Source organism: Rousettus aegyptiacus, unplaced genomic scaffold (genome assembly GCF_014176215.1).
Source record: "Rousettus aegyptiacus isolate mRouAeg1 unplaced genomic scaffold, mRouAeg1.p scaffold_m13_p_3, whole genome shotgun sequence".
Taxonomy (NCBI): Eukaryota; Metazoa; Chordata; class Mammalia; order Chiroptera; family Pteropodidae; genus Rousettus; species Rousettus aegyptiacus.
In genome coordinates this window covers 76,575,591-76,593,675 of record NW_023416306.1, presented here as the reverse complement: position 1 = coordinate 76,593,675, position 18,085 = coordinate 76,575,591, and the positions used below count along the sequence as shown (strand labels likewise).

At 37.0% G+C, this 18,085-nt stretch overlaps 1 protein-coding gene across 18 annotated transcripts in view; it reads left to right on the top strand.

Moving 5' to 3' along the window:
- The window catches only part of AUH (AU RNA binding methylglutaconyl-CoA hydratase), a 149,971-nt gene extending 135,251 nt beyond the window's left edge, over positions 1–14,720 (top strand). For 10 of the 18 annotated variants that reach the window (XM_016160486.2, XM_016160488.2, XM_016160489.2 and 7 more), the window contains 3 exons: positions 2,066–2,116; positions 3,593–3,640; positions 9,923–14,720. In XM_016160486.2, the coding sequence (XP_016015972.2) occupies positions 2,066–2,116; positions 3,593–3,640; positions 9,923–10,009 (186 nt within the window). In that variant the 3' untranslated portion in view covers positions 10,010–14,720. Of the gene's footprint in view, positions 1–2,065; positions 2,117–3,592; positions 3,641–7,859; positions 8,457–9,922 lie in introns of those variants that run through there. The other 8 variants (XM_016160481.2, XM_016160477.2, XM_036218240.1 and 5 more) reach the window with 6 other exon arrangements.
- The last annotated feature ends 3,365 nt before the right edge of the window (positions 14,721–18,085 follow it).

Genomic DNA, 18,085 nt, shown 5'->3' with positions numbered 1-18,085 from the left:
TAGAGAAGTAATAGTTTAAGTTTTGGGTTAATGACTCCCTTTAGCTTAAAACTTTATGACCAACATGTCTCAGTTGAAATAAAGGGGTATGTTTAAGCAAAATTATAGCATGATTCCAATTCTGATATTCACAACCTCTCCTGACTCTGGATGTGAATGTTCAGCTCCCTGCCCCAGAGCTGTACCGAGGAGGCTCCTTAGCCCCTTGGCATCCATGTGGTTCCAATTTCTTCTCTCACTCCTGGGAACTTGGTCTTTCTCCCGTGATGCTTAGTGAGGTTAATGCCATCTCTACCCACAGCTCACCCTGCCTGAGAACCTCCCCTTCTCAGCCCCAGTCTATATCCAGCTTCATTCCATCCAGTGGTAAACCAGGTTGTCATTATTGTCTCTTTCATCTGAAGGACATGCCTCTGAGGATGTTAATTTTTCTCCAGGGCAAGGGAGATGTTGAATGACATAAGAAAGTGTGTAACTGTGAAACTATATGCAAAAGTTATAAAACACAATTTGGAAGAATCTTTATTTTTATAGTCTTTGTCACTAAATACTCTTCCAAGTAATTAAAAAGCTTCTATAAAATGAGTATTTCTATATGATTTCTATATTATATGTTACTTCCGTATTTCTGTCTGAGAAAAAAGTTTGATATAGAAGAGGCACTGTTTTTATATTTTGAAATAGAAGTTGATTAAGCATTATATCTGCGAGCATTCTCATTTTCCTGATTTTCCAGTTTGCAGGCTAGCAGCCTGGGTGTCCCCTGGCCACATGTTAGACAAGCAGAATCCCAGGCCTGTCCCAGACCCTGAAATCTTCATCTACATTGTAACAGAAGGCTTAGGGATCTGTATAATATGGAATTTTACCAGCACGAAGACAAGGGTTACCTGATGACAAAAGTGAATGGAAAAGATTCTCACTGAGTGGAACACTGTGTTTTAAAAAAAAAAAATGAATTGATGATCTTAAAAAAATGATACTCGTACGTGTCCCAGACATGCAAATCACACTTGGAAGAATTCTAACGAAGATACATGTCTAAGCCTCAGAAGATTGTGGTTTCTGAAAACATTTTTAAGCATATGACTTAGGAAGAGAACTTAGGTTAAAATTGATAATCAAAAGTGCTAGGTAGGAGAAAATGGCATTTTTCATGCTGTTATGTTTTTACCTTTCACTTATTGGAGTCCTTTTCTGTGCCTGTTATTTAGAACCTACCTTGCATTTTAATTCAAAAGACATTTTAAAATATACCTTTGAGTTCTATTGTCACACAAAAACAATTTTTAGGAACTTAGAATGTGAACAAATGACTAAATTCCATTTGGAAGAGTGTGGTTTTCTAAGACAAAAGTAATATTTTCCTTCTCAGGGAACACCCACTTCCTTCCTGTATGACCTTCACATATCCGAAAGGACTTATGTGGACTTTTAACTTTTGTGTGATGTGAGAACACTGCCCAGAGGACCCGTCTTTACTATACATCATCATCGTGGTTGGTTATTGATACCTAGGGAGGAAGGACAGAGCCAGCAACTGAAACACTGATATTAAACCCCATGGTGACAATGATGTTTGAATGTAGTGTTAACCTCTAGCATTAGCCTCATCTCCAGCCCGAGCTCCTGTCATACTACTGACAGGTGTGGTGTCACGCCAAACGCTTTGTCTCCTTTTCTTTTTCCTACTTCTAGGGAGATTTGCAGAAGTCCCATGCTAGCCACACACCACTCACTGACCTCTAAGCATAGTTTGTCGTGCCACAGTGTACTGTGGAATCCACCTAACTCACTTATTCAATAGGGTTGCTACAATTGCTATTTAAGACTTTGCAAGGCTTCTAAAAGAAATTTCTCATCTACTTGAAATTAATATAAAATAATATTGAATGTCTACTTTAATTGTAAAATTTTAAAAAAGTTTTTCATCAGCTGCATCTTACAACCATTGTTATTTCTATGCCATGGATCCAGCAATAAGAATTTCTGAATTTTTCTGAGATGTACAATGTAATTTGCATAAATGATAATTAGAATCCCTTTTTTCTAATTTGAATTTTAGGGACCCGTTGCATTGCGAGTGGCAAAATTAGCAATTAATCAAGGGATGGAGGTAAGTTCCTTAATGCTTGAGTTGGTTGTTGGAGTAGGTAGTGGAGACTTAAATGAACCATGTTTACACCTCTACATTATATTTTAATGATCTAAATATAGCTGTTTCAATGCTACCATAACTGAAAGCTACCGAGGTTCTTTTTAGCTATATCATTGATTTCATTCTGCTTATAGCTATTGTTAATTCAGTATTATAATCACATAATTTGGTAATTTCACTAATGCCCTTATAACTTAATGACATGCTTGTTATTTTTGCCACTGAGTTAAAAGATTTATTGGCTTGTAGTTCATAGAAAACCAAAAGAAAAGGGCCATCTGTATATTCTCAGTGCTAGTATTATATTATTAAAAAAACATTCTGAGCAGAACTTCCTGATTCCACCTTTAACTTCTCAGTCAATGTGCTTTCTACAGGGAGACACACACAAAACAAGGTAGGTCTGTAGGGTGTCCTGGGATTACCTTAGGGAGGTGGCTCCAAAGGAAAGGAAGCCCTAGGCCAGGGAGGGGTAGGCAGGGCAAGGAAGCAGTGCAGGTAGCCATTGACATTGGGCTTTAAATTACAGCACTTATGTTTTTGTTAAATTATAGGAATTTTGAAGAAAGATACTTATTTCTTACAGACGCAAAGCCCACTGTATTATCCTGGGCTTTATAACAATAAAAAGATTGAATTCGTTAGCATTAAATGCAATTTGAAACGTTTACAAAGTATTTGGTTTTTAAAATCTTTATATAATATTAAAATACTTAATAGCAAACACTTTATATGATCCTTACTGTGTACCAGGTCTCTCCCCCCCCACACACACTCATTTTATTGTATTACACTTTATCGTGCCTCGCAGATATTGTGTTTTCATCAACATCCAGGTAAGACCTTCTACCAGCAAAAAGATTATGACTCTTGGAAGGCCCAAACGATGGTTAGCATTTTTTAGCAATAAAGTATTTTTTAATTAAGGTATGTGCATTGTTATTTTAGACATAATTATGTTGCACACTTAATAAACTACAGTATAGAATAAACATAACTTTTATATGCACTGGGAAATCAAAAAATATGTGTGATTTTTATGTGATACTGCAGTAGTCTGGAATAAACCCACAATATCTCCAAGATATGCTTGTATATTTTAGATACCTTATAAAGTCTTCACCTAGATTAACTGATTTAATCCTCACAGAACCTTCAGTTGCTAGGTACTACAGTTAGGTCCTTGTTCAGATCTGCCTCTCTGAGGCACAGAGAGGTTGAATAACTTACCCAAAGTTACACAACTCCCATATGGTGGAGTCAGAATTTGAACTCAGGAGGCCTAGTTCTCCTGCTGGTCTTACTTCTGATTTGCTGTATTACATCAAAGCATTTTGTTCTTTTGGAATAGGGTTATTAAATTTGAATTTATATTGAGTATACTATATTTTAAAAAGGAATTCCTGCTGAAATGAAATATGTTTTTATCCTCAGGTCGATTTAGTAACAGGGTTAGCCATAGAAGAAGCTTGTTATGCTCAGGTATGTAATACAATCACATTCAATGAGGGTACCCCTTACAAAATATGCTTACCTTCTGTATAAGTCAAATGAATTATATATCACTGACCAAGACTGCACTCATACCCATTTCAGAATCATGCCAGATGGGTTGAAATTTGTTGTTTCTGCTGTTTGACTGTGACCAGCTCTTATGATTAATTTTGTTCCACATACTAGTGACTCTATTCTAAGAAAACTGTTAGAATCATTAAATTACTGTCATTCATACTATAGCTATTTCTCTGGCTCGTTTTCTGCTTTGCAGGTGTGACTTGAATCCTTGCTCTAGTGTAGAGAGGTCGAAGGAGGGCAGCAGTGAGCATGTGTCTGCTGTGGAACATAGGTGTCAGAGACTCGTGGGCTTTTCCTGACATTCTCAGCCTTCCTTCCTGCCCACTGAAAGTTTGCTAATTCAATTATACCATTTACTTATTTGTACACAAATTAGTAGGGCTTTTTGTAGAGGAGGAAATAATCCATCTGTCCCCTTCCCTTTACCTCCTCCCCTTCCTTCTATTTTTCTGAAAATTGTAACTTTGTTTTAGGGCATCTAAAATAGCAAAAGGATTTGTTTTACCTTTCCTGAGAGTCAGAAACTATACCAGCTCACATTTAAACCTTGTTATGAATCAGGAGTGATAGCTAGAATGTTACTCGGCCTGGTGTGTTTATTTAAACCACCACGTATCATTGATGAGCACATGCCATGAATGAAACAAATTACAAACTTCTTAAAAATAGCCTCGGAGTCTGAAGAAAAATTTTAAAAACATATTTGCCATAAATCACACCTTATCAAGTGTAAAGGAACAGAAATCATATGAAGTATCCTGTCAGACCACAGTGGAATTAAATTAGAAGTCAGTAACAAAGATAAGTGGAAAATCCCACCTATTAACCTTTGAATGAAGGTTAAACAACTCACTTCTACATAACACATGTGTCAAAGAAGTCCCAAGAAGAACTAAAAAACATGTTTGAACTAAATCAAAATGAAAATGAAATTTATCAAAACTTGTGGGAATACATTGAAAGCAATCTTAGAATTTAATACATTGAATGCATATATTAGAAAAGAAATATCTAAATAAGTTTCTACTTTATTATAAAGAGCAAATTAAATTAAAGTAAAAAGAAGAAAATAATAAATTTTAGAGTAGAAATAAATGAAATCGGAAATTAAAAAAATAGGAAAAAGTCAACAAAACCAAAAGTTGGTTCTTCATAAAGGTCTATAATATTGACAGACTTTTAGCTAGGCTAGCCAAGGCGAAAGGGAGAAGATAAAAAAATCACCAATCTCAGAAATGCAGGAAAGATCATAACCAACTGATCCCATGGACGTTGAAAGAATAATAAAGGACTACTATGAACAACTCTTTGCCCACAAATTTGACAACTTAGATAAAATAAACCAATTTCTTAAAAGATGCAATATACTAAAAGTCACACAAGGAGAAATAGATATCTGAATAGTCCTTTGTTTGTTAAAGAAAGCACTAGGCCCAGGTAGTTTCATTGGTGAATTCTACCAAACATTTAAGGAAGCAATTATACCAATTCTCCACAGTCTTTTCCAGAAAATAGAAGCAGAAAGGATACTTGATAAACCTCATTCTATGAGGCCAGTATTGCCCTGATACCAAACCAAAGAAATTGCAAGAAAGAAAAACTACAAACCATTATCTCATGAACATAGATGTAAAGTATTACATTTCAACAAAGTATTAGCAAATCAAATCCAAGAATATATACAAAGAATTATATGCCACAACCAAATAGGATTTTTTTTCTAGATATTCAATGGTTCAACATTTGAAAATCAGTTAGTGTAATTTCCCACGTCAATGGGCTGAGAAGGAAAAATCTTTTAATTGTATTAAGAGATGGGAAAAAGCATTTGACAAAATGCAACACCCATTTATGACTAAAAACTCTTAGACTATGATTAGAGAGGTACTTTCTCATCTTGGTAAGAACTTCTACAAAAAACCCACAGCCAATATCATACTTAAAATCGGGAACCAGATAAGGATGTCCCTTCTTACCCCACACCCTTTCAGCATCTACTAGAAGTCTTAGCTAGTATAATACAACAAAAAGAAATAAAAGGTATGCAGATTGGAAAGGAGGGAATAAAACTTCATAGATGATATGACTGTCTATGTAGAAAATCTCAGAGAATCAGCAATAACAACAAAAACCCACACAAGCTCATAAGCAGTTTGAGTAAGATTGTATGATACAAGGTTAATATCCAAAAGTCAGTTGCTTATATACCAACAATGAAGAATTGGAATTTTAAATTAAAAGCATAATGCCATTTATGTTAGTGCAAAAAGAATTAAAATACTTAGTTATAAATCTAACAAAATATATGTAAGATCTATAGGAAGAAAACTTCAAAACTGATGAAAGAAGTCAAGATCTGAATACATGGAGATGTCCCATGTTAATGGATAGTAAGGCTCAACATATTAAGTTGTCACTTCTTCCCAATTTGATCTATAGATTCAGTGCAATCCCAGTAAAAATCCCAGCAAGTTACTGTGTTTATATCAGCAAACTGTTTCTAAAGTCTATATGAAAAATTCAGAGACCCAGGTTAGCCAACACAAGATTGAAGAACAAAGTTGGAGAACTGACGGTACCCAACTTCAAGCTAATTTTAAAGCTACACTAATCAAGACAGTGTGGTACTAGCAAAAGAACAGATTAACAGATCAGTGGGACCAGGGAGCCTAGAAATAGACTCATATAAGTATAATCAATTGATCTTTGACAAATGAGCAAAGGCAATTGAACAGAAAAAAAGATAGTCTTGAAAACAAATAGTAATAAAGCATTTGGACATTCAGCTACCGAAAAAAAAAAAAATCTATTCAGAGCTTACAGCCTTCACAAAAACTGTGATACTTTTGGAAGATAATGGAAAATCTAGGTGACCTTGGGTTTGGCAATGACTTTTTAGATGTACTAACAGAAGTATAATCTATGACAGAAAAATATTAATGTTTGACCTTATTAAAATGAACAACTACTTTGCAAAAGACTAGAGAATGAAAAGACAAGCTACAAACTGGGAGAAAGTCTTTGCAAAACACATATCTGATGAAGCGCTCGTTTCTAAAACATACAAAGAACTTTTTAAAACTCAACAATAAGAAAATAACCCATTAAAAAGTGAGTCTGAACAGACACCTCACCAGAGTAGCTGTACAGATGGCAAATAAGCTTTGGATAGGTGCTTCATATTATATATCATTAAGAAATGCAAATACAAACAAGATACCACAATTTGTCCATTTCTTAACAAAGCTAAATGCAGTCTTACCGCATAATCCAGCAATCATGCTATTACGTATTTACCCAAATGAGTTGAAGACTTATGTCCACACAAAAGCCTACATAACAGTGTTTATAGCAGTTTTATTCATAATTGCCAAACTTTGAAACAACCCACATATCCTTCAGTAGGTGACTAGATAAACTGTGGTATGTCATACAGTGGAGTACTAGTCCACAATTAAAGGAAATGAATTATCCTGCCACACACACACACACACACACACACACTCACAAAACATGAAGAGACCTTAAATATATATTGCTAAGTGAAGGATTGCAATCTAAAAAGGCCATGTACTCTGATTTCAACTGTATGACATTCCGGAAGAGCCACTGGGAGTGAGGCAGGGATGAATAGGTGGAGCATAAGGGATGTTGGGCAGTGAAACTATTCTGTACGATACTGTAATGATAGATACATGACATATATTTGTCAAAACTTATGAAATATGCAACAGTGAACCGTAATGTAAATTGAGGACTTTAGTTAATATATTGATATTGGTTCATCAGATGTAACAGATGTACCACACTCATGCAAGATGTTAATATTAGGGGAAATTGTAGGGGTCTTGAGAATGTCTGTCAGAACTCTGAACTTTCACTCAATTTTTTGTAAACCTAAAATTGTCTTAAAAACAAAGCCTGTTAATTTTTAAAGTATATTTGAAATGGGAGAAAAAAAGCATTTTGGAATTCAAATGATAAATTGGGCCATAGAATTATTCAGATGACAAAAAGATTTTAGATTTTTCAATTGTATTCTAATCAGTTTTCTTAGATAAAAGTTGTTAATTTTTTACAGTTGTTTTTACTTGTTGGTACAGATAAGATGTTTTGTTTCTCTTAGATTATTTCAACGGAAGACAGACTTGAAGGTCTTCTGGCTTTTAAGGAGAAGAGGTCCCCTCACTATAAAGGGGAATAAATGAGACAGCAATCTTCAAAATGCCAGTATAATAAACGTACTTCTGGAAGTATCTTTTAGATCCACGTATGCCTCAGCACCTGGAATCCCAGTGACCAAAGTAAAGAGGGAGTTAGCTGTACATTGAATTAATCATCTTGAGTCTGACCCCGTGTAGTTCGTTCCAACATGTATCCTGTCATATGCACTCAGATTTGTAAAGCTAGTAATATATACTGTCAAAACACAGATTCGAAATTAGGTAGACATTTAATTAAAAATACTTCCTGCATATGAGGCTTTCTGTTCTTAATTTTTTAATGTGAATAATTTATATATTGCTCAACCTAGGAAATAATGTTGATTGTATGTCTACTGTGCTGCAATACAAAAATAAAATTATTTCTATATACCAAAAATGTGAAGTTACACCAAATAAAGTTTCTAAGGGATTATATGCACATGCACACACATATATCTCAAACTGAAAAAGGAATCGACAGATCCTGAATGAAATTTACTAAATATAAATAAAATTAGTGAAAAGAAAACTTGAGAATTTTTCTCTTACCCCATTTTTGAATTGAGTAAAGCATTGCATGTTGATTTTAGAAGAGACCACCTTTCCATTCTGGTTCTATCAAGTGACATCTTTACATGGTCAGTCTTAGCATATAGTGTGGACGGTGGCTAAATTCAGGAAGAGACTGAGGCCAAAGGCCTGGAACCATGGTCCTTGTAAGAGCTCCTAACATGTGTCCTGGCCCTCTGGCTTAACACAGAAAGGAAGCAGTACAGCCAGGGTTGGCCCACGGCAATGGGTTGAAGTTGCAGATTAAGAGTGAAGTGGAGCCTGCCCTCTACTCCCACTCCTGTACTTGCCCCTTATTTTGCTAATAAAGAGAGGCGATCATAACAACCCTTTTATCCTCTTCTGACAGACTCCATGCCTTCCCACATAGAGGAGCCTTGGGCAGGTCAGAGTTGATACAGCCTTGCCTGTGGCAAGGGGCAGATATGAATGAAGTGTGTGGGGAATAGCGAACTGCAGAATTGTGTGTGGGAAGGGTGGAGAACATGAGAGCTCTCTAATGAACTCGAGCACCTTTGTTTTATATTTGTTTTATCACATCAGACTGCCTTCTGACTGTGTCCAGGCCTGGGTCCAGCAGTGCTGAAGAAGCCTTACTTTTCTGGGATGTGCACCTTGTTATTTCCAGGCCCTGGAGTGCCCATGTTCCCAAACATGGCGGCTGTACTTCTTTGCAGTGGAGTCTAATTTGGCATGTGGGGAACTGCCTGTTCTGTGCATTCCCACACTCAGCACTATGGTTTCCTTGCTCTTGGAAAGTATGTAGACTTTCAAACTTTTTAAGGCACTGAAACTTATTTTTGAATTTGGGAAATTTAATTCTAAAAACCTGAAAGAGGCAAACATGGACTTGGCCATTAGCTGATGTCCACTCTGCCAGTAGACTGTCCTCAGGCAAGCACTTCATTATCACCTGCCCTGCTAAACACTATGGAGATTTGTGATGACTCTTCAGCCAATTGTCATATGAAAGGGGTTATTAAAATTCAAATTCAGCTCTCTGGTGATTATATCTGGTGGTATGTACACTTCATTTACTGATAAACTTGCACCGTTCATTTCACGCAGGATAATTCACAAATAAAATGTTGGTCCTTGTCATAGTTCTTTAAAGGCGTCAGGGCCATTTTGTTCTGTGACATGTTCAAATGCCACTCTCATTTTAACTGAGTAGGAAATAATTATAATGAAAAAACATTCAGCATGTGCTGAATGACTTATCTCTCCTGACTTGGAATCATAGTCTGATGTTGATCGAGTGCCGTTAAATTTCCTATCATGTTCTGATTAAGTCAGTGGAGTGTACCTGAAAGCAAAGACGTCATCCTGTAGTGACTTCAAATACTACAGACATGTAGCAAGAGTAGAGTGTCTGTATAGCTGTTTGCCTTTCACTTGGTTTTCTCTTAAGCAGAGTGGCCTTGCCGAAGGGTCCAATTCCAGCAGCTGGGTGCTAGGCAGGGAGAGTCCTGCTCCTGGCAGGAAGGGGCCCAGCACCTGAGGTGGCCGGTGAGCATCCCCTTTTGTTTTCCTCCTGCATTCACACACAGTACACATCCTTACACTGAAACCATGTCAATCTGAAATGGCAGTGGATGCATCTAACTTTCAATTTAAATTACAACTGAGGGAAGATAATGAACCAAGCACAGTTGAAATTCAGGGGAAAAACATTGCAGTTATCTCAGAGCACGAGACCTACTAGTCTTGAAGTAATTTAGTGCTGGTTAATTTTTCACACCTCTAAAAGAAGAAAGAGGTCTCTAACTTAAAGAGGTTCTGAGACAAAAGAAGAATTGTATTCATGGTAAATAAGACTCAGATTTCCTGTGACTCATTTCTGTGATTTAAAGGATGATTTCAAATTTGTGTTTTCAAGAAGAAATGATCTGGTTTTCCTGTCAGTCAAGTCCTTTTTTTCTTTTTCCTCGCTGTCAAAAAATTGGCTCATCTCCAACTTTTACTTTTCTGACAGTGCTTAGAAGAGTGTATGTGGACTAGAATCGTGGGTGTCATTTTATTCGGACCAGACCAGTAGCTGGTTGACCATTAACCCTTTTCCTTTCTGGACCTTAACTCCCTCTTCTGATGATAGGCACTACATTGCTTTGATTTGGTCCCGAAATTCCTGGCCAGTGTACATTTAATATTTAATCATGCTTTTCTTAATTTGTCTACTCACTGAGTTAAATTGTAAACTGTGTGGATGTCAGCATTTACAAAACACCAATAGAAATTATTTTCTTATACTATTAAATAACAACTGTGTGCATGTGCCATAAAAAGGGGGAAAAAAGCATTTTGAAGTGACTTGGCAATATTTTGGTAAAATGAGAACTATTTTTCTGCATAGATGAAACGGGCTAAAGAGTGTGACTGGACATTAGGGGTAGCGAACTCTGCTCAAAATATCTGTGGGTTTCAGGCCCTAAAATCCCACCGTTTCAAATGTTTTCTTTTGGATTTTCATCTTTTTCTTTGGGAACCTCCCCAAATTCAGCTGTCCCTTAGAGGGATAGCTCCTAATCTTCAACCAACAGGGTACAGTGTTTACTTTTCAGCTAATTCTCAAGCAACCTGAGAGAACTGGGCACCTGATGGGGAGAAAAAAAGATGTCAAGAACAGACCGGGATATACCTCTGGTGAGCCAGGACCAGCCCTGGTGACCTGTCTGTCCAGAGCCAGCTTAAAGAAGGCGAGGTAGGAAGATGGCCTTCCTTGATGAGCTGACAGTTCCCTCAGAGCAGCAAAGTGAGCTCTGCCACCAATGCATCGATCCCTTCTTAAAGTACAGAAAACAGCATTATTATGAGGTATATTTTGATTCAAGGAAACACTGACAAGATCACTGAAGATATTAATGTGAATAAGATGAGAGAATTAAGGCTAGGTACTGTTAATAATGATTATGATTGCCGTTTATAAAGCCCTAAATGCCTACAGGTGTTTAAAAGCACTATCATATTTACTTTTCACAGCATCCCCAGAAGGAGAGGCACTGATTATCCTGGGATCAAGAGCAGGAGGCCAGAGCTTGACCTGATTGCAGGTGTGTGGTGGAGTCAGGAGGTGAACCTGGGGCCGTTACCCTGTGATCACTCTTCAGCCTGTAAATAGCCCAGCAACATTCACCAGGCCATTGACACTGTGTGTGTCAGCCTTTGTCCTGATGGGTTTGACAGTTTTCTCGTGACTTGGAAAGATACTGAAAGTATGAATATCAAATGATCTGATGACAGGGGCGGGCAGGCAGTGTGACAGTTAAGCAATGCCCACTCAGCACCTTCTCTAACTGAGCACTTCGCCTACATGTTCATATCCAGCATTCAAAAACCTTAGGAAATTGGTTTGTCAATTGATTGTTTAGAAAACTGAGACAAGAGCTGGATCTGTGGCAGGAGTTCTGTTTTCAGAGGTACATGCCAAAGAATGCAGAGCCGATCTTGGCAGTTGGGAGCCTGCGTTACATACTCTGAACCACCTCCCAAAGAAGGAGTTTGAGGAGGCGTGGTTCAGTAGTCATACTTTTCTGGGAAAGTGTGACAGGCATCTTGTTCTATTCTGCACTGATCAGACTCAATATTGTACTCAGTTCTCAACGTCACAGTTTCAGGTGGTTACAGATTCACTGAAAAGCACACAGGAGCTCTGGTCAAGTTTCAGCTCTTCTGAAACCAGCTGGTGAGACCTCCAGCAAAGTATCTTAGCCTCCGAGTCTGTTTCTTCACCTGTAAAGAATTCAGTAGTTATTCTTGATCACTACACAGATAGACTGAATATGTCCAGGCAAAAGTCTTTGTAATCAGTGAAGTCTTCTTCTGTGGATGTGGTGGTGATGTTTTGCTTAATGTTTCAGAAGAGACCTGTGGGAACAGAGAGTGGGTCTCAGACATGTCAGTTCAGGGGCCTGTTCAGGAGCCTGGAAAGAGATGTTGAGAGAAACCTGATCTTCAGTAGAACTGCAGTGTGGCACTGGGACCATTGAGGCTGCCATAGGCCAGGGGAAGCCACAGGTTCTGCCACCGCAGCATTCAGGCTGGCCACTCTGCATTTATCCAGACACACATGAGGGCTGAAGTCAAAAGGAGACACTGCTTAGACTTCCCCAGGACCGCGGGAATGCAGGGGGTGGCAGAGGACAGATCTGCTAACTTGGCCACTTTGGCCCTGAAGTCATACAGGTGGCACACACCCTTTTAGCTGTAATGTGGGCTGAGTAGATGCCAACCACATTGCTGCAAATGCTGCTCACTGCAGGTCGGGTCAAAAGAGGCACAGAAAACATGTCCACCTAAAATAGACCTAGTTCATTACTACCTTGGCCCTTAGGGCAATCCATAGTTTAACAGTAGTTCTTATAATATTTTAAGAAAGATGATCATGCCTAAGAGCCATATTTACAGTGACAATTTTGAGGGCAGGTTGGGTGGATTGCCCTGAGAAAAGCAGCCCATTTTCTCATCACCTTGTTGGTTTTACATGGCTGCCTGGCTGCTTCCTTGGTCACAGAGGAAATGCTGGAGGACTCAGGCCCAGTAGTGGGCCAGCCACAGCCAAAGTGGGAACAGAGCGGCCTTCCTGCACAGACCATGCCTCACATCTCACTGCCAAGGTATAGTCTTTACTGCATTTTGAAGATTGCCGTGTGTAGTGTCCTCTGAAGGCAAGTCTCATGAACTCATTTCACAGAGCAGGACCCGAACACTTATGAGAGGTGTGATAAAACCATGGCATCAAGTTACAGCTCAGGGGCCACATTTCTTTAGTGATATTCACAGGCAAAGGATTCAGAAGAATTTGAAAACGGAGCAAGTGCACTTTCTTGACCTTTTTGAAAATAGTCTGAGTCACTTTCACTTTCAACCTCTGAACCATGTTGAATGAATCCTTTGTGTAGTTTACAGAAAGTGAAGAGAGGTTTCAAGCAACAGAAGTTCATGCTCCTTGTAGCATCTCCTTTATTGACTAACATTTATTTTGAAGTATCTATTAACACTTTTCTGGAACACACTTTTTATGAAGCCTAGAACTTGCTCACAAGTGGTCAAAATTTGGGCACTTTAAAAATACAAGAAATGTGTGACACTCCATAAAAGAGAGGAAATACCAGCCCACATCCGACTTGGTGAAAAGAAATTCTAATTCTTGGAGGGGTGTGATTGGTATATTTATTTTTAATAGCCATCAGTAGCTCTACTGGTCTGCATATAACATAAAAAGTCACTTTCTTTACTTCTGTTCTTTGCGTAACTGTATGTGTGACTTGTGATTGTTAAGCCATTTTTCTAAAAAGATTGACTGTATTTATCCTTACCATTTACTGTCCTGGTACTCCAGAGTTCAGGTATGGTATATGATCTCTCATACAGCGCATGCATACTAAAAAATGTTTGCATGCGTAGATATGAAAATATATGTTGAATTTCCTGAAAAACTCTACAGACCTGACATTTTAAATTGTATCCAATTGCCTTCAGGGATAAGCTAGTCTTAGAAAGTAAATGGAAGGAGTGCCATGGTTTAAGGAACCAGGAAAAGAAGCCATGTCTTTGCTTGAGCCAGGCCCTGTCTCTCTTGCTCTGTGACCTCCAGCAAAGGAGAATGGAGGCCACATCTGTAAGAAGACCTCAGCTTTCTATTCATCAAACCTGAGAACAGAGATTCCCAATGTGCTGGCAACTGGAAATGGTACCTTCAGGATGCATTTTGGGGTTCTATTTCATTACTTCTGAATTGATTCTGGGTTTAGAGTTTTAGAATCAGTAATGAGGGAAAAGCCACCTCGGTAATTTTCTTTTTTTAAAGATATAATTCACATACCATAAAAGTTGCCTTTTAAAGTGTGCAATTCGAGAGTTTCAGTGTATTCGCAAAGGTATATAATCACGATCACTATCTAATTCCAGAATTTTTTCATCGCCCCAAAAAGAAGTGACTTATTGGCAGTCACTCTCTATTGTTCCTCTCTCCATCCCTCACAACCACTAATCTACTTTCTGTCTCTAGATGTGCCGACCTTAGAAATTTCATACAAACAGGATCACATAATGTATAGCTTTTTTCATTCAACATCATGTTTCAGTTCATGGTATAGCATGTATTAATACCTCACTCCTTTTTATGGCTAAAAATATTCCACTGTATGTATACCTCACTTTATCCATTCATCAGTGGATGAATGCTTAGGTTGCTTCTAGTGTTGGCTATTATAAATAATGCTACTATAAACGTGTGTACAAGTATTTGTGTGGACATATGTTATCATTTTTCTTGGGTATATGCCTAGAAGTGGAATTACTGGGTCATATGACAACTTTGTATTAAACTTTTTTGAGGAACTGTAAAACTGGTTTCTAAAGTGGCCACAGCATTTTACATTCCCACCAGCAATATGTGAGGGTGCAACTTTGCATCCTCACCAACACCTGGTACGGACACTTTTCTTGATTATAGCCATTCTAGTGGGCGTGAAGTGGCATCTCGTTGTGGTTTTGATTTGTATTTCCCTAATGACTAGTGATGTTGAACATCTTCTCAAATGCTTGTTGGCCATTTATATATCTTCTTTGGAGAAATGTCTATTCAAACTCTTTGCCCATTTTTAATTGGGTTATTTATCATTATTGAGTTGTAAGTGTTCTTTATATATTCTGGATTTGTATTCAGATACAAATCCCTTATCGGATTCATGATTTGCACATCTTTACTCCTGTGGGTCATCTTTTCACTTTTTTGATGTTTTTTGAAGTGCAAAAATTTTAAATTTTGATGAAGTTTAGTTTATCTATTTTTCCTTTGTCGATTGGGCTTTTGGTGTCATATCTAAGAAACCATCGCATAATCTAAGATGATAAAAATTTATGTGTTTGTCTAAGAATTTTATAATTTTTGCTTTTACATTTAAAATTTTGATCTGTTTTGTTTTTATACATTGTGTGAAGTATGGTACAACTTCCTTCTTTTTCATGTTGATATCCAGTTGTTCCAGCACCATTTTTTGAAGACTATTCTTTCCACCATTGTATTGTCTTGGTAAACTTGTGCTTATTCCTAAACTTTCAAATCTAATTCATTCTCTAGCTTTATGCCAATGCATATTGATTTGATCATGTGGTTGTTTTTTTACTCTATTAATATAGTTATCACATTGATTGATTTTCAGATATTAAATCAACATTGCATTCCTATGATAAATTACTTGGTTGTGGTGTACACTTGTTTTTTTTTTTTTTTTTTAATGTTGCTGGATGTGGTTTGCTAGTATTTTGTTCAGGATTTTGGTTCTGTGTTTATGAGGAATATTGTTTTTGAGTTTTCTTGAGATATCTTTGTCTGTTTTGAATATTAGGGTAATACTGACTTCATAGAATGATTTAGGAAGTGTTCCCCACCTCTTCTTTTTAAAAAAGGTTCATTTAGGATTGGTGCTAATTCTGCTGTGATCATTTGGTAGAATTTACCAGTGAAATCATGTGGACCTGGACTTTTCTCTGTTGGAAATGTTTTGATTGCTAATTCAGTCTGTTCTTATAGCTCTACACAGGTTTTCTATTTCTTCTTGAGTTGGTTTCTCTAGTTTGTGTCTTTTTAGTTCACATATAATTGTTCATAGTATTCCTTTATAATCCTTTTTATTTCTGTAAGGTCAGTAGCAATGTTCCCCTCTTTCAGTCCCATCTTCTCTCTCTTTTTTTTTTTTTTCATGATCAGTCTGGCTAGATTTGTCAATTTTGTTGATTTTTTTTCAGCCAACTTTTTGTTTTGTTGATTTTTCTCTGTTGTTTTTCTTGTCTCTATTTCATTTCTATTCTAATTTGTATTGTATTCTTCCTTCTGCTTGCTTTGGGTTTAGTTTGCTATAATTTTCTACATCCTTAAGATGGAATGTTAGGTTACTTATTTGAGATATTTCTAATTTGAGATCATATGCAGCTATCCATGTCCCTGTGCACATGCTTTAGTTGCATCCCATACGTTTTGATATGCTGTTTGTGGAAAAGAGCACAGCAAGTCTGAACTGCTGTCCTTGGGAAGAACTGATTGCAATGCTGGCTCTTGGTCTACATTTGAGAATTTCGATTTGGGGAGGTTCCCACTATTTCTAGAACTGATAAGAGCTATGCTTCAACTGTTTGTACAAACAATATGGTTTATGCTGAGCACTTGCTGTCCTTTTTGGAATATAGAATTTGGGTATTGGCCATGCAGGGTATGACTACATGGCTGGCCTCCAGTAAAAAACCCTGGACTCTTGAGACTCTAATGAAATATTGGCAACACTTAACATGTCTTGTCATAATTTGTTACTAAAGGAATTAAAAGCATCCTATGTAGCTTCATAACCTTACCCTTTCTCTGTGCTATTATTGTCTTATAAATTAAATCTTCATGCATTATAAGTCCATAGACAGCCTTATAATGATTGCTTACGCAGTTCTCTTTTAATTCTGATTGGAGAAAAGAAGTTACAAATAAAAAATACATTTATACTGTCTTTTATATATGTAGTTACCTTTACCAGTACACTTTATTCTTTTCATGTGGATTTGAGTTACTCTCTAATGTCATTTCAATCTGAAGGACTCCCTTTATAGTATTTCTTGTAGGGAAGTTCTGCTAGCAACAGATTCTCTCAGTTTTTGTTTATCTCAAAATGTCTTCATTTGTCCTTCATTTTTTGAAGAACAGGTTTGTTAGACATAGGGTTCTTGGTTGACAGTCTTTTTCTTTCAGCACTTTGAATATATCATCTTACTGACTTCTGGCCTGTATTGGTTCTGATGAGAAATTAGCTGTTAATTTTACTGACAATGCCTTCTGAAGTCACTTCTCTCTTGTTGCTTTCAAGACCCTCTCTTTGGCTTGGCTTTTGGCATTTGGGATATAACATGTCTTGGTGTGGATCTCTTTGAGTTGATCTTGCTTAGATTTCATGGCACTTTTTGGATGTGTAGATCTATGTCTTCTGCCCAATTTGGGAAGTTTTTGGCCATTATCTTTTTAAATGTTCTTTCTATCCCTTTCTCTCCTTTCCCTCTGGAACTTCCATTATGCATTTGTTAGTATACTCAAATGTACCCCATAAATCTCTGAGGCTCTGTTAATTTTCCTTTGATCTTTTTTCTGTTTACTCTTCAGATTTGATTTCCGTTGATGTATCTTCAAGTTTACTGATTCTTCTGACATCACAGATCTGCTCTTGAGACCACCTAGTAAATTTTTATTTCAGTTATATTTTCAACTTTAAAATTGTTCTCTGTTTTTTTTTCCCCATAATTTCTCTTTATTAATATTTCCTGTTAGGTGATCCATTGTTCTCATACTTTTCATTAGTTCTTTGGACATATTTAAAATCTTTTTAATTAGTTCAATGTCTTGGCCTTTTTAGGTACATTTTCTCTTGGTTGATACTTTTTCTTGTATGGGTCACACTTTCTTGTTTCTTTGCATTACTTACATTTTGCTGAATAATGGGGATGTTAAATAATATAATATGGCAACTCTGAAAATCAGATTCTTATGTCTCCACCCCCATATTTGTGGTTGCTGTTTGTTATTGTTGCTCTTTATTTATTG